Source organism: Mandrillus leucophaeus, unplaced genomic scaffold (assembly GCF_000951045.1).
Source record: "Mandrillus leucophaeus isolate KB7577 unplaced genomic scaffold, Mleu.le_1.0 Scaffold5, whole genome shotgun sequence".
Classification (NCBI taxonomy): Eukaryota; Metazoa; Chordata; class Mammalia; order Primates; family Cercopithecidae; genus Mandrillus; species Mandrillus leucophaeus.
The window spans coordinates 13,138,049-13,154,960 of record NW_012105364.1 but is presented as its reverse complement, the minus strand read 5'-3'; the positions used below and the strand labels follow the sequence as shown (position 1 = coordinate 13,154,960).

The 16,912-nt window shown below is 35.2% G+C and overlaps 1 protein-coding gene across 9 annotated transcripts in view; it reads right to left on the bottom strand.

Moving 5' to 3' along the window:
• Positions 1-1,178: 1,178 nt before the first annotated feature.
• Positions 1,179-16,912, bottom strand: part of CADPS2 (Ca++-dependent secretion activator 2) — a 563,764-nt gene continuing 548,030 nt past the window's right edge. For 6 of the 9 annotated variants that reach the window (XM_011995958.1, XM_011995961.1, XM_011995962.1 and 3 more), the window contains 2 exons: positions 8,152-8,256; positions 2,074-3,069 (listed from right to left, as the gene is read on the bottom strand). In XM_011995958.1, the coding sequence (XP_011851348.1) occupies positions 2,896-3,069; positions 8,152-8,256 (279 nt within the window). In that variant the 3' untranslated portion in view covers positions 2,074-2,895. Of the gene's footprint in view, positions 3,070-8,151; positions 8,257-16,912 lie in introns of all 9 variants that reach the window. The other 3 variants (XM_011995959.1, XM_011995960.1, XM_011995964.1) reach the window with 1 other exon arrangement.

The following is a 16,912-nucleotide window of genomic DNA, read 5'->3' as shown; positions in this document are numbered from 1 at the left end:
CCTCTCACCGCCGGTAGCTGCGGGCGGAGGGTGGCGCCAGGCCAGCCTGGACTGTGACCCTGGGTGGCGGGGTGGCAGCACATAGACGCTTTGTACCGGCGTTTATTGCAAAAGAAGCGGGAACTCCCTTTTCCTGAGAGAGGGACAATGAGCAAGGAGTAAAGGGAATTCAAGTGGAAAAATCAGTGAACACAAGAACGACCCACTGCTGGAGACAAGAGGTTTACATTAAGCTCTGTATGGTTCTTTCCCTTTCCGGGAATAGGCATTATTATTTTTTTTCCTTCAAGTGTTTGAAGAAATTTTCCTTCTAGACGTATTATTTAACAAACCGATTCTGGTTGGATGTTAGACGGTATTAGTTATTATCTCCTGCAACACTAAGCAAACTGTCCAAAGAATGTACCTGTTTGCCCTTCACCCAAATCATTTAGACGGTATAGCTATTTCTTTTTAGTTAAAATTCAGTTTCACTTAGAAAATTCTGCAAGAGTTGTTAGACTCTTGGCTAAATTCATTTTCTTAAAAAAATAATACTTTAAAAAGAGTAACACCACATAAGACGTGGCATCCTTTAATAGACAGATGCTTGGGTGTTCATCCTAATAGTTATACCCGTCAATGAACAATTATTAAGTCATTTCAAGCACTTTGCAATTAGTTCAAACAATTTGCAGTTAGCTTGGGGGGAAAACTTAAAAATCACTTTTCATTCTTTTTCAGTTACTTTATGATTTTTTTTCAAACATCATTTTATAGATCAAAGGTTGGTCTCCAATTTTCTCATAAGTATGTAAGTAGCTCCACTATCTGCCTCTGACTGCTATTGCCTTTGCTTTGGAAGCCACTGTGGGTGAAGAGTAGGCAAGGAGCTTTTAGAAATCTCCTGGGTGTAGAAGGGAAGTAGCAGAGAACATAAAAATCTGGACAGAACCTCAAAGGGGCTGACCAGCCAAGGGGGCCAGTGGGCAGGTTAAACATGCCAGGTCAGCAGCAAGAACCTCCAGGCCCCAAATACTTTCCCCTGCACCATCTGCTTTTCTTATTTCTGAATTCTGTCAGCTATCATTTCTTAGAGTAAATACACTTTTCTTTAACAAAGGCAGAATTTTAATACATTTGAGGTCATCACTTAGTCACACTTCAGGACAAAATGGATCCATTATTTTGAGATGATATGTATCAAGGAAATGGACATTTTATTGAAAGGAAAAGAAAGGTGGGTAATTACCAAGTACAGAGCAATCTGTGGTGGAACAGCAAGCTTGGGGATGGTGCCATTGGAAAGTTTGGGATAGCATGACTGAACATTTGAGGGTTTGGAGAAAAGACTATTTGGTGTGTGGATAAAGAAGAAAAGAAGGGAGAACATTCCCAAACTTCGTTTCAAAAACAGTGAGTTGGTAGAGTTAGTATCTAATCCTGGAAAAAGGAAGAAATTTCCTCCTTTTTTGTTTGTTATCTTACACCTAGGGCCCAGCAAATGAGCCAAAACAATGCTAAATAGTTAACTGTAGATTAGATTTTTAAGGCTAGTCTAGATACCTAATGACCACTTATTACACCATGGGAGAACGAAACTGGAGGTCCAAGTTTTTTCATTTCTAAAGTTTCAGAACAAACATTTTCATAAATTCAGGGATACCTCCACTTATTTTGCACTAACTGACCTCATTTAAAAATTACTTATTAATAAATGCAGTAGCACAATCTGACAATATACTTTAGGAAATATTACTAAAATAATTCATAGAGAACTTACCCAACATAATACAATTATCTCTCAAACCCTAGCAAGAAAATATTTTGAGAGAACCACTACTAATGTGAACTACTAGTTAACATTAGTAATATTACTATTAGTTAACACTGATCACTAATATTAGTGAGTATGAAATATATACTTCCTCTGCTGTGGAAATATGTTGTCATAGTAATTCTTTTAACAATGTGTGTGCCTATTAGGTCCAAAGAACAGTCAGTGTTACTATCTTTTACTCATTTGATTAAAAACAAAATATTACAAAACAAACAAACAAAAAACCCAAGAAACAAAAACACAGAGTCAGATAGTTGGGATGTTTGAAACACTGCAAACCTCTTTTACTGCATTTGCCCTACACAAGTCTAATAAATACAGAAGTAGTTATGAGCAAATAGATTTTTATTGCCTGCAAGCTGTTATATTGGAGTAGGAGAATATAATATCTTGACGGAAGCACACTTGCTACCCCACACCTGGGGCTTGCTTATAGTTGAAAGAAGAAATGTTGAGAATGGAACAAAGACACAAACCCCTTGGATAATCTAGTCTATATTTGGGTTTGGCAGTCCTTTCATCCCAGGAATACACCTGTAGACCAATTCAAAGTACTAAGAACCAAGATTAAAGATTTTATACACATCACAATAATAGCAAATTAAGTACAAAACAAACCTGGCACATAAATTATAATTTGTAAGGTACACATCATTTTAACAAGGATACGATAGTGTTGGCGCAGTGATCGGACGTGACTTCTCACAATGCTGCATTATGAGAAATATGTATCTTGCTTTACACAGAAAACATCATTTTGATGTGATTACAGACAAATGCTCAAATCTTCTTTAAAAAAAAAAATTATGTTCCAATCACAAGCAGAGCCAAGGTTCATTTTTAGGTCAAACTACACAAAAAAGGATACTCTTCTCCAAAAAAACAAAACAAAAAAACCCAAAATCTTGGCATTTCCCCTTTTACTCTACATTCAGGTTTACTTTTTAAGGAAATACAAGCATTTTTATTTGGCCAAAACAAACAATGAATGTAATTACAAGGACAAGGTTAAAACAAAACAAACAAACAAAAAATGTCGATCAAGGTCTTCCTTCCTTCTGCAAAGTTGTGTGATATCAGCCTTCTTCTTCTTCGTCACTGTCTTTCATAGTAATGCCCTGAAGTCCTCCTCCTTCTGAAACAGAGGCTGTGGCCTCCTCTACTGTTAAACGTCTGTGCACAGTATCATAAGTCTTACTGTTCAGTGTTCCTTCCAACACACCCTGCAATCGAAAGTCCCTGTAGGTTTTCTGTAGAAAGAAGAGAAAATTTGCTTAGGTAACTTAGATTATATGCATGTACATAGATATATACTCAGTTGGCATTTCAAAAATGATCTTGGGGAAATCCACTGATAGGTTCATGTGGCTGTCCATGCCAATCATCTTCTTGGTGTATTTCTGGGGAGTAAATGCAATGACAGACTTTGGCTATTGCTTCAAACTACAATTACTACATCAAAATGTTGTGACTATGTTGTGACTATCAGATGACAAATTTACTTTCCCCTCAGAACATTACTAATTGCACACAATTTACCTTTTGAATAACCTGTAGCAAAAATAAAATACGTACCTATGTAAGTTTTTAATAAGAAATTATTAGTTTTTTTTTTAATTGAGGAGGCTTTCCTTTAATACTGAAAAATACATTATATTTTATAAAATGCATTAATTTTGGGGGGCAGTCATGTGGAGGAAGAAGATTAATCCTACTATCAGTAAAAGAAGTTCACATTTTTAGCATTTCAGTGAATTATAAAAATTTACATGTACTACTAGGTAAAAATTTGTGTATATCTAAATGTCTGGATGAATTTTGCCCTTTTCTTTTGAAATTCCCTTGGGATGTGAAGTGCCAAATTCTGGCATAAAGCTTCCATAGATGGGATAGCAAAACAAGTATTTACATTTTTTCTTAAAACATTAAAATTTGGTGTATTATATCAAAAATAGAATACCATGTTATTGTTTCTACAATGATTTTCAAGACAACAAAAGCCAACAACATTTTTCTGTGGCACTTAAAATATTAATCTATGTTTCCCTTATGTTTACATTGATTGATTGACTGATTGAGACAGGCCTCACTCTGTTACCCAGGCTGGAGTACAGTGGTGTGATCATTGCTTACTGCAGCCTCGACCTCCCAGGCTGAAGCAATCCTGCCACCTTAGCCTCCTGAGAAGCTGGGACCAGAGGTGTGTGCCATCGTGCTCGGCTAACTTTAAAAATTTTTTGTAGATACAAGGTCTTGCCATGTAGCATAGGCTGGTCTTGAACCCCTGGCATCAAATGATCCTCATTTCAGCCTCCCAAAGTGCCAGGACTACAGGCCTGAGCCACTGTGCCTGACCATGTTCACTTTTTTCTTTTTTTGAGATGGAGTCTCACTGTGTCATCCAGGCTGGAGTGCAGTGGTGCAATCTTGGCTCACGGCAGCCTTTGCCTCCCCAGTTCAAGTGATTCTCCCACCTCAGCCTCCCGAGTAGCTGGATTACAGGCACATGCCACCATGCCCAGCTAATTTTTGTATTTTGGGGGTTTCACCGTGTCTGCCAGACTGATCTCAAACTCCTGAACTCAGGTGATCCGCCCACCCCAGCCTCCCAAAGTGCTGGCATTACGGGTGTGAGCCACAGCACCCAGCCATGTTCACTTTTTAAAGTGTGATCTTCTTCAAATATAATTTTCTGCAGCTGAACATGATTGGTATTTTATTATTATTGATTTTTAAAGTAGGAGAAAAAGTTCAGAGTTAGTTAAATGGGGAAACAACAAATGAAGGTATTTCATTTTGTGGGATATGATTTTGTCATAATAAGCTCATTCTAAGTCATAAGTTATTGTGACTAAGGTAGTACTCTCTTACACCAAAACTCATGGTAATTTGCATCAGAACCAGTGAGATAACTCTAAAAGGTATGTTTTGTCTAGATAATCTGGCAACTGATAAACATGGCATTATTACCACAGAGATTTGTGTTTATTCCTATAACTCTCTTGTAATTAGAGAAACATGTCAAACATAAAATAATCATCTACAGATGATGCATCTAATGTAAAGTATTATTGTTCCACTGACAATTATATACTGAGTTTGTGAGTTCAACTTTCTTATTTTATTGGAATGACTTTCCTTTGACTTAATTACCAGTAAGTAGGCCAGAGCAGATCTGAATTGTGGATCTGAAGTCCTGAAGGCTTTCTAATTTATATATAATTAAGACCGCTTTCTTATTCAATTAGAAAGCAATAACCAGTTGGGTGAGGTACTAGGCAGACAGCCTTGCAATCTCTTTCTCTCTCTATCTTTAGAATTCATAAAATGTTATTGACACTTGGACGTTACCTGTGGCTTCCACAAAGGTTTGGTTGGCCCTTGCTTAAGACAAGTGCCTGCCACAGGGTTCTGTTCACTTTTTCCCTCCTAGCAAAAGAAGCAGGCAATTTATGTTAACTGCATTTAATGTCATGTGGCCACTATGGAGAACACAAATACAACAACCATTTTGATTATCTGAGGGTTTTACTTTCCTACCCCAAATAAATCATTCTGAGGTAAAAACTTTGCAAATAATTTCAGTCTTTAATTTTTTTTGCGTAACCTTTTCTGGGATTTGTTCTTTTCTTAGTGTGCAAATGAATGAACCAATTGGTGTAAAAGTGTCTTTGTTTAGGGTAAAGTTGGCTCTTATACAAATTTTGATGGCATCTAGGTCTCCATGGGCATAGAAGAATGGGAATCCCTATGAGTAGTAAGGACAAGACTGCTAAAGTCAAGTAGTTTGGGTCCTGGGTAGAATACACCCTTCTGCTGTACCATGCAGGCCAAGTCTAAGTGACCTGGATGGAAGGAAATTCTGGTTATGGGCCTTTGCAATTCTCAGTGTGTGTTATTCAATAGCTTCTTAAATTCATTGGGAAATAATCATTATAAGCAAAACCATGTAAGTTCTAAAGAATAATGAATCTATGTATGAAATCGGCTAAAGTCTGTTTATATTCAAAGTAGAAAAAACAATTAGAACATTAAATTATTAATTCAGTTTGATTTTTATTGTGAAAATAATCATTTCTAATTATTAAATAGAGTCCTCCCTATGACTTGATTAAATGCATCAGCCCAAGAACACATTGGCTAAGCCTGGAGACTTGCCTGTGAAAACTAAAACATGGACAATCAAACATATTCATGAAAATTAATTTCATATTTATTGGTCAATTATTGATCATTAGGAAGAATATATTAAAAGAAGATATACTGACTTACAGTACAATGGAAATGTCACTATATAATTCATAAAATTATTGTTCTTTTATGCTAAAATATTCACTGGTGAGAATACTTAAGATCTACTCTTAGCAAATTTCAAGTATACATTAATAAGTCACACTGTATATCTTGAGTATATAAAAATTTTTACTTTCAAATTATACCTCAATAAAATGAAAAAATTTCACTCTTGCTTAATCTTTAACTATAAAGATGTGTGGAAATGAGGAATAATTTTGAAAGAAACAAATCGTGGGCTAATATGGAGATTTTTATTCTCAAAACAAAGAACTTAATAATCTATCAGCTAACACCAGGGGGCTGAATATGTAACCTCTGAAATCCTGAACACAGTAGGCATTAGCTTGAAAATATGGTTTATCATAAGGATAAACAGCTAATCGTAATATTAATCACTGTATAAAGTGCAACTGTTATGTATGTGTGTATATATATGTGTGTGTGTGTGTGTGTATATATATATGTGGCAAATACATTACCCTGATTCTCTTTTTTGAAAAACAAACTTCATTTGAAAGCACTTCAAGTCACATTTATAGAAACAAGAAACAATGGAGAACTAAGCCAATTATGAACCTATCATACTGTCCTTTCAGTTTCTTTGTAAAATAAAGAACACCATATATGAAGTGTTCTGGATCAAAAGTACTTTCTCCATTGACATGGAATGTGTAGTTATAGTATTAGCATTTTGTGACTGGCTATAATTTTACTTGTTATTTATGAGTAATCATAATGCTATTATTGTGACATTTTAGGTCTGGTTCTACTTTCCAGTAGATTTGCCAATTTCTGACTTTGGAACAGAACTTTCCTATTTGTGGGCCTAGCAAGGATTAACAAGCAGGCATAAAAGAATTTGTATTCTAATTAGACTGTAGGAACCAAGGGAATAAAGAAAATATTTTAATGTGGCTAGAAATATCTTTTAATGATGTAACACAGTGGGTCTTTGCAAACTGTAGCATGTTTTCATGTATTAGAACCATCTGGAGGACTTGTTAATCTATAGATTACTGGGTTCCACCCTCGGAGTTTCTGATTCAGTAGGTCTGGGGTGGGGCCCAAGAATTTGTGGTTCTAACAAGTTCTCAGGTGATGATGATAATAGTAGGTGAGGAATGACACTTCGCAAACTACTGTGTATACTCATATATACACACACATACACATAAATGCATATATACACATTATGTGTGTGGGCACATGCACACATATATACTACTAATAAATGGTACTATAATGAAAGTAAAAGTCTTTTGTTTAAATAAATAGGTGATTCTCAATAGCTTAATGTTTTCTGCTGTAAGGTGAAATTTCTGTCCCAGTTTTAAGAAAAGGTTAAACTTGGGTAAATTTTGTGCTTCCATTAGAATTTACAAAGTGTGAAAAATTATGCATACTATATTACAGATTTTATTCACTAAACGTGACATGTAATTTATTAGCTTTTCTCTTGAAGAGTTAAAGTCAGAACGGCCTTGCCGAACTTACGTGACGTCTATGTCAGTAGTTTTGGGTGGTCTCCAACACTCAAATGATTACCTTTTACATATAAGAAGGGGCATGCTTCCCAAAGAGTTTGGGCAATGACAATGTATTACTTTTGTACCAGCATATAATAAAATAACTGAGACTCTCCTTATTCTTCTGGCAAAATATAGTTCAAAAGCCCTCACAATGATATATGATCCTAATAAATATGAAGTAATTGTATTACGATAAAACATTTATATGCTTAAGAAAATTAATGTAAAATTATTGTGAACCTACTTCCTTCAGGTAACTGTGCTGGGGCTTTATGTATTTAATCTCAAACTGTGATTATTTGCGAGCAAATTTTTTTTATTAGTACAAAAAAGATAAATTTATATTCATTTGTTAATCTAACTAAAAATGGAAGCAAACAGCAGCACATCATTGCTAATAAGTGATACTTTTTAGTTACATCAAATACAGTTTTCTTGTATGTCAGTATCTTGTCATTATTCCTTATAGCTTGGTGGGCAATTCATATCTAAACACATTTTGTTTACCTTCACAATCTTGATGAGCGTCTTCAGCTGGTAAATATGGAGCTGGAGGTCTAATCTATCAGTCAACCACACACAAATGACTTTCATGGAACTGCTGTACCATTGCTGGAATGGAGAATTGGGGCACAGGGGAGGAGAACAAAAAAGAAAACAACCTCTGCAGTATTCATTTAACAGATTCGGTAATGAGGGGGTAATAAAACACTCTGAAATGACCACAGATCAGCACTTGAAGTCAATAATGCTATAATTTCCTATTAACAGAATTGTATGCTTTGCTAGAAAATCTGTTAAGTTGACCTAGGCTGTTCTTTAAATGAATTAACATTACAGTCTTTCAGCTGTAACATATTCACGGAAACAGTGTTTTTGCACTTTGCAGCCTAGTGGCCTGCTTTGTAATTTGTAGGTAACAAAGGGTCCTAAATACATGTTTTAGGACTGAATGGACAGCCAAGCAGCAGGAAAAAAGAGGTAAATTATTTTCAAAGGAAAATTTTCTATTGGCCTGCATGTTAAATAAAAATCAAAAAGAAGATGTGTTATGCTATAAGTCATGTAGCCAATACCTAAAAATTACATTTTAAAGGAGTGATGGTAAAAAAAATCCAAAAAACAAAAAACAAAACCCTACAACTTATTAAACAGTAATCCTCAATCACACCTTTATCAATTAAATATTTACCAAGCTCTTTAAAACCATCTAAAATAAAGATTCATTGAGATCTTAGGAAGAAACATTATAAAGATTGAATTCTTATAAGAATCACAAAATAGGTGTCAGTTGACCAAATTATGAATGAAAAGGATGTGTTTCATTTTGTAGTTTTGGAGGTTCCATAATTTTTCTGTTTATTACAACTCTCTTAAGAGAAAAACTGAAATTCTTCTTTAATGCAGTTCTCTGCTCCTATATGTCTGTCAGTCTAGTAAAAGAAAATGTTGTTCCTATTTTCAAATAAGACAATCTGCCATTACAAATGACATTTTTAAGGGATACAGTGATTCAGAGTTAGGTTTAGATAACACTCTAAGAATAATGCTACTCATTCAGATAAAAGTGAGAAATATCAATGTCCACTCAGCATTTAGGAAATGACAAAAGAGTTTTTTAAAGACAAGAGATTTTGTGCCTTGTTTGTATATACAAACATAGTGACAGTCCAGATCACGTATGTGTGTGCATACGTTCTTAAGAATTTAAACACAGAAAAAAAAATTAGAAAACAAATTTTTCTACATAATAAAACCGTAAATTCAACTTCTAAAATAAATTTTCACTGATCCAAGTCTGAAATTCATCTGGATTTATATTTATAAATTGTATTGGATACAATTTAGTTTAACAAGAAATGGTATTTTAAGTATAAATTAAAAACGAATTTTACATTTTTACCATGCTTATTTCTATTAATTTGTTAGTATAATGAACAAATATGCATCAAATGAGGTAATCTAATTCAAATGGATAACTGATATACTAAATAATAGCAATCAAATGGATAAATAAAAGCTTCAAGCTTTAAAAATGTGAGATGGATCATGATTTTTAAAAAATATGTTATTCCTGTACCTAATTTTGCTCCTTCCTAATAAGCACTTTCTTAATATTCGGGACATGTAAAAATTTCAGCAATAAGTTTTATAAAACAAGACAGTCATACTCCAAAATTCCTAAAAAAGTAAACTTCTAGTAAATTCAGTACTTAACTGGCACATTAAGTCTCAAAATCTTTTATAGATACTTTAATTTCCGACATTAAATTCTATGCTACTTATTTCAAATTATTTACAGCTTCAACTTCTTGATTTCTATTTTAATACAGGCAGACACTCACAAGTATTGGTGATATGGAATATGAGTACAGTTAATTGAGGCCCTTCCACCACACCACACTCTAGATGATTTGAAAGTGAAAATATTGTCCTAATGGATGTGACTCTTAAAAATTACAGTCATTTTGCACAGGATAGTAAATTTTTCTTTCTTGTTGAAGGAGAGAAAGTATATATACTTTATGAAGTCTATCATAACATACTAGTTACTCTGTTAGACTGCGCAGTTACTGTAACTTGGTAAGTTATATAAATTTGAGGGAAATGAACAAACTTTCTTAAAATTACTCTATATGCATCTTTATGTTCTTGAAAATCCTTATATAATTTAAAATTAACTTCATTTTTCCACCATATATAATGGCACTTATAATTAAGTGATAATTGAAAAGACATACAATGTAACACAGAAATCATTTATATATAACTTATTTAATACAATGCCAAAATGATAATTTTAGAGAAAAAGAATTTGGGAATAAAATGATCTAAAATTAACTGCAAAAACAGAAAAAGAGAACTATTATTAAGTAAAATGTTTACGCTACTTTATCATCATCTTACTTTGAAGGTCAATAAATTGTTCTATCAGCAAAAGCCTCTAAGAAAAACTTATTCTATCAAATAAGAATGTATATTTTTGGCTCCTAAGTCAAAGCATTTTCAAGAGGCATTTCAGCTAAATTAAGCAAATGATTAAGGAAAAACAGCAACTTAGCTCAGAATATTTGCTGCCACTAAGAATAGGCTAACAACAACAAAAATCCCACTATGACTGCTTTCTTGTATACACTAAAACGCAGACACACACACACGCACACACACACACACACGCACACACCTTAAACAATGAAAGCCACCAAAGAGAAACCTTTAGCACCTTCTTATTTCTAGTGCTGGAATTAATATGTCCTTCTTTTGACTACTGAATAGGGTAGGTACCATTTTCTCACACTGAGAAAAACGTCAAAGGTAGGTTCTCTTCATTCCCCAACCCCCTCCACCAAACCAAACCAAACAAGAAATTGGAAAAGGGTGAATGTGCAGTAAAGTCTCCATGTTAGAAAGCGCCTTTTCACTTTGGAAAAGTTAATTTTATAAAACAACTTGGTTGACCATTCACTTTTCCCTGTAGGGGATGAAAAGGAAGGGGTGCCGCAGCTTGCACAGAAGGTATGGGAATGGCATTACTGCTTTATTCTTTGCCTTGGTCTACACAGGAATAAAGCAGTAAGTGTATATTTTACAAATTTTTTCTACATCAATCCATGACAGCAGCCTACCGCTTTAGCAAAAATATGTTTTTTTCTTCTTTTTGTGGTTCATTCAACTCCTGTAAGGGCATGCGTTACTCACTTCATTTTCTTGAGATATCTCTTTTAAAGCAAAAATAGAAGAAAAGGAAAGGCTAGGGTTGACTCTGTGAGACCCCTGTATTTATTCACACTTATTGTGCATGACTGTAGACTGGTAAATCATATTAGCAGCCCGTCTCCCCATCAAGCTGCTACTTGCTTTCCAGCCCTGGGAAGGTTCAACAAATCAACAGGAGCACGGAAAACAGAACATCAGTCTAATCTAGTGTTTAAGGTGAAGTTTTCAAACCCAATCTAAGAAGATCTTTAGAGCAAGCAACAAGCTGAAGGGCTCAGAAGGTGGTATTGACAATGAAAGAGTGTTGAAATATTGAGAAGCGCAGCACTTGTGCATTTTTAATAACAAGAGGGTCAACAAGGACACAGCTCCCTCAGTGCCAGGAGTTGCCACTGACTATGGAAATTGCCACACCAGGGCTATAAACGCTTGCAGTTCATCAGCTTTCTTAAACAGTTCATCAGCTTTCTTAAACACCCTGAACCCCCTCAGTGGACCTTTAGTCTTGAATTAACAAACCAAAGCAATGAAAGAGGGTGCAGTCTGAATGGCTGGCATTGATCCCCAACTGTGTCAGCACTGCTACAGGCCCTGAAAAACTCTTTCCATTGTCAATAGAAATTGACAAACCTCATCTCCTAAATAGTGCAGCTGAGCCAGGCGGGATCCACGCAGCTGTAAAGGGCTCTGCTCTTGGGGCCGGGGAGCACTAACAATAGAACAAGCATGAGCTCTTTGTCAGTCCCAGACTCGGCAATTTTCTAACAAGGATTAAAGTTGTTTCTCCGCAGAGCTGGTGAAAAGAGATTTAGCAACATACCGTGCTTTCTTCATGCAAGTTAAAGAGAAGTAGTTAAGGAATTTCATTATTCTGTTGACTATTGGAAATACAAAACAAATATATTAAATGTGCACTCTCCTTTTTGCCTAATTTATAGCATTTTGAGGACGATTCAATTAAATATAACACGTATTGCCTGGAAACAAGCACTTCACCTTTATTTTGGAAGTTTTATTTTCAAAAAGTCCAGCTGCTTGCCACCTGGAATGAGGTCTCAATACATACTAATTCACAATGCCTTTAGACCCTCCAAGGCTGATATTCCTAAATCTGAATCACAAGACCACATAGGGTTTCTATATCATGGCTGCTTCAAGCAAATGATTTTTGTCAGAATGCAGCTTCTGATGATGATGGCAAGGTAAAAATAGCCGCTTCGCTAGGGTACAAATCTGTGATATATTTTCTACTTAAGTGTTTAGCTTTTTATTGATTATGAATTGGTACAACTAGCTGATGCATTTTTATTCTTCTCCAGCTATGCTTGTCTCAATAAGTGACAAAGAAAAGAAAAGAAAAAGAACCAAAGAACCAACACTTTTTAGTGAATTAAGACATGAAATGGCCATGTTTCCATATTATGTATTTCTTCATTTATTTCAAAAGAATCTGTATGTTTAGCAAGAGTTGAGCCGTTGTGTTAAAATGAAATAACGGCTAGAAAATCTCACCTTAGGAAATATGTACCTTTTAAATATAAAGTTAAATTAAATGAAAGAACAAACAGTACTTTTTAAATAATGAAGGCTTGGATAAATTTGATAAATATAAACCATCCTGTAAGATCATTTAGTACTTTTAAAGAGCAACAAAATATTTAGAAACATTAATGCACTACAATTCACCAGTATATTAAAAAGTAAATATGAATGTTTCATTGTACATTGAGTGTTCATTTTGTCAACAGTACATCTATTTAATGTAACTAAATGTGTGGCTCTGTTTCACTCATTTCTCATGTCTAAGCACTAAAATGCAAATATTATATTAATGGTAAATTTAATATAATAATATCAAGGTTCTTCCACCCTGTTAAATGCATCCCACTGAAACTATCATACCTGGTTCCATAAAACCAGGCACAAGCATTTTGCAAGTTTTGAGTGTGAATACTTTCCTGGCCTGGAATAGGAATAAGGGCTATATTTAAGGAAAAGTGAAACCAGCCTATTAGGGTTAAAAATACAGGAAGTGTTTAACCCAACCTATGCCAGTCACATTCCCAGCTCGATCCAGAGGCACTCATGGTGGGGAAAGAGAAGAGACTTGCATCTGGACACGGCAGCTGTGGGCTGGTTGTCGTCAACACACCAGAGAAGATCACAAATGCAGATCCTGTGAGGGTAGGCAGTGCTAGCCCCTTTTACGCTACTATTTGCTTGATTGAGCCTGTTATACACCTTCTCTATGCCTCAGCTTTCTCATCTGTAATATGTGGGGTAGATTATATGAATCTATCTTTAAAATACTAAGATTTGAATGCTCTATAGAAATACTGAGTTTAAATTTAACTTAGAGGAAAAGGCATGATGAGCTTGTGATTCTTGTAAAAATGAATGGAAGAGAAAAACCCAGTTGTCATTCTGTTTTTACAGAATGACAGAATTCTTCCAGAATAAAGAAAAATCATCTAGAGTTTCAGAACTTTTTGTCTGTTTTTTTTTTTTTTTTTTTTTTGAGACGGAGTCTCGCTCTGTCGCCCAGGCTGGAGTGCAGTGGCACGATCTCAGCTCACTGCAAGCTCCGCCTCCTGGGTTTACGCCATTCTCCTGCCTCAGCCTCCCCAGTAGCTGGCACTACAGGCGCCCGCCACCTCGCCCGGCTAGTTTTTTTTGTAATTTTTAGTAGAGACGGGGTTTCACCGTGTTAGCCAGGATGATCTCGATCTTCTGACCTCGTGATCCGCCTGTCTCGGCCTCCCAAAGTGCTGGGATTACAGGCTTGAGCCACTGCGCCTGGCCCTGTTATGTTTTTAACTTATTCATCTGGCCTCTTAATGTATAGACATAAAAATGAAACAATAAAGTATACTGAGGAATGAGATTTATAAAGGACTGTGAATTACAGAGACTCTTTTTATTAGTATTATTTTTATGAATTCTAATTATAAAGGCATCTGATATTTATTTTATCCTTCATAGGAAGTGCAAGTGATTCAGTTAAAATTTCATTTAGGCCAGTGCAGTGGCTCACGCCTGTAATCCCAGCACTTTGGGACGTAGAGGTGGGTGGATCACTTGAGGCCAGGAGTTGGAGACCAGCCTGGCCAACATGGCGAAACCTTGTCTCTACTGAAAATATAAAAAATTAGCTGGGTGCGGTGGCGTGTGCCTGTAATCACAGCTACTTGGGAAGCTGAGGCAGGAGAATCACTTGAACCTGGGAGGTGGAGGTTGCAGTGAGCTGAGATCACGCCACTGCACTCTAGCCTGGTTGACACAGCGAGACTCTGTCTCAAAAAACAAAACAAAACAAAACAAACAACGAATTCATTTATTATTATGATAACATTGATGAAGTGGGTGTAATTATTCCCATTTTACGTATCTGGAAACCAAGTTTACACAGACACAAAACTGAGTTTAGATTAAGCAATTTACTTATTCAAGTTTATACAGCAAGTATGACTTAAGTGGTAAAGATTTATATCTTATATTTATACTCCAGAGTCTGTGCTCATAACTCCTGTGTTATTACACTTCTCTTTAGAAGGACATCTGGATTTCTGTTTTGTCAATAACACCTTTGATTCTTAAGAGCAGTTCGGTGCTTCTAGCAGAAAACTAGGAAAAGTGTCATTAGCATTCATGGTCCTTACTGACAGTCACTGTAACATAGGATTGTGCACAAATAGAGAAGGTACCTATTAATTATTTTCAAAAAAATCATTTAATTTGTTTTGCAGGTTGAAGCAATCCACATTTCTAAAGATTAAACAATTCTGTAAATCCAATAATGTAATATACAATGTAAATAAATTCTTTGAAGAATCACACTCCTTATTAGGATAACCAGTCAAATGGCTATTATGCTATACATCTCATATACTCTCTTAAGATGCATTTTAAAGTGCTATACACCATAATGATTAAAAATACTGGAAAATATTTGTTCTACTGTAGCAAAACAATGCAATGTGGAAAGAAGATCCTTGGTTTATCCATAGTAGAACTCTATATATGGGACTTTCTTCATCATCTTTTTTTTTTTTCAATCAGAACAGAGAAGCATGCAATTCATGCTGCTTTTTTCCATGTTGAATAAAGTCATATTCAGGGCAATTTTCATTTTTTAACTCCATCAGGAAGTTTGCAAATTAAGAATATCATGTCTATTAAGGAATGAAAAATGTAAAAAGTGCTAACATGGAGAAGGTTGGTATAAAATAGGTGCCTAATACATGCTTGTTGAATGCTGAAAAAACTTCCCTATCTTTGGAGTTCCATACTTCATCTTTTAAAAAATACATGAATATGATAACAGAGATATTTACAGACAAATTAGATCCTCTTCAGTTATATAACAGAATAAGTTCAAAAACAGGACAAGTTCCGTAAATTGGGAACTGCAAAAGCTCTTTTCAGTTCACTACTACTTCCAAAATTCCCTTCATTCCAAGATGTCCTCAAAGTAATAAACTATCTCTTTCTTCAAACTACATGAAAAGTATTTAAAAAATACTGTTCTTTATTTTCAAATAAGCAAGTGCCTCTGCAAGTTTATTCTGTGGCTCCTTTCCTAGTACTAAAAAGACTAGTAATTATAAAGGGAAAATTTCAGACAATCAGTTGTTCTCCCCTCCCTTTCTTAGTGTCCTTGACGGGATGCATACTGGTTTGGCTAATCTTTTGAGTGAAGTGACTAGTTAATGGTTTGGCTCATTGATAAATCCAGTTATAATGGTGTGTGTACTAATTTGGGGTGTAAACATCATCTTTATGAACGATTCCCTTAGACAGTATGACATTTTCAGCTGGTTGACTTATTTTGAACATAGTATATAAAATTTTGGTAAATATTGCATTTTAAATCCATAATATAGGATTTACATAAAAGTATATTGGGCTCTTGGAACTGCTATTAAATGGTACAACTTAGTCTTGAGATAAAACTCACACCTGAGAATCAGCTGTTAGCAGGTCTTTCTGCTTCAGTTTCCTTATAAAAATGGGACACATTCCAAAATCTTCTTTTAAGAGTTTCCTAAGGACAGGAGTAAACAGCTACCTTTCTGTCTCTGAGTCCCGGTGCAGTCCCATGGGAACCTTTTTCAGCAAACTGACCCACCTGCAGCTCTGCCACATGCTAGGCTTCTCTATATCCTCGGTTTCTGGGCATGCCCATTCCTCTGTCGGGACTTTATTCCCAACTACATCTCCCTGTCCAGATTCATGTCAGCCTTTAAGACTCAGCTCAACCATTCATTATCTCTGCTTTTTAGCCAATACTATCTCTTACTAGGTACAATTATGGGCTCACCTATTTTCTGCTCCTAGAACTCTACACAGGTGTCTGTAAAAATATTGCACAATGTAGTTTATGTCTCCCTCAATCAGCTGTGAGTATACACAAGGATTTAACTGAATCTTACTTGTATTGCTATCTCCAGCCCTTAGTAGAATGTCTGGCACAGAGCATGCATTCAATTTTCATGAAAAGACTGCATGCATTTAAGTATTTATAAATATAAAATTATATATATATATTATA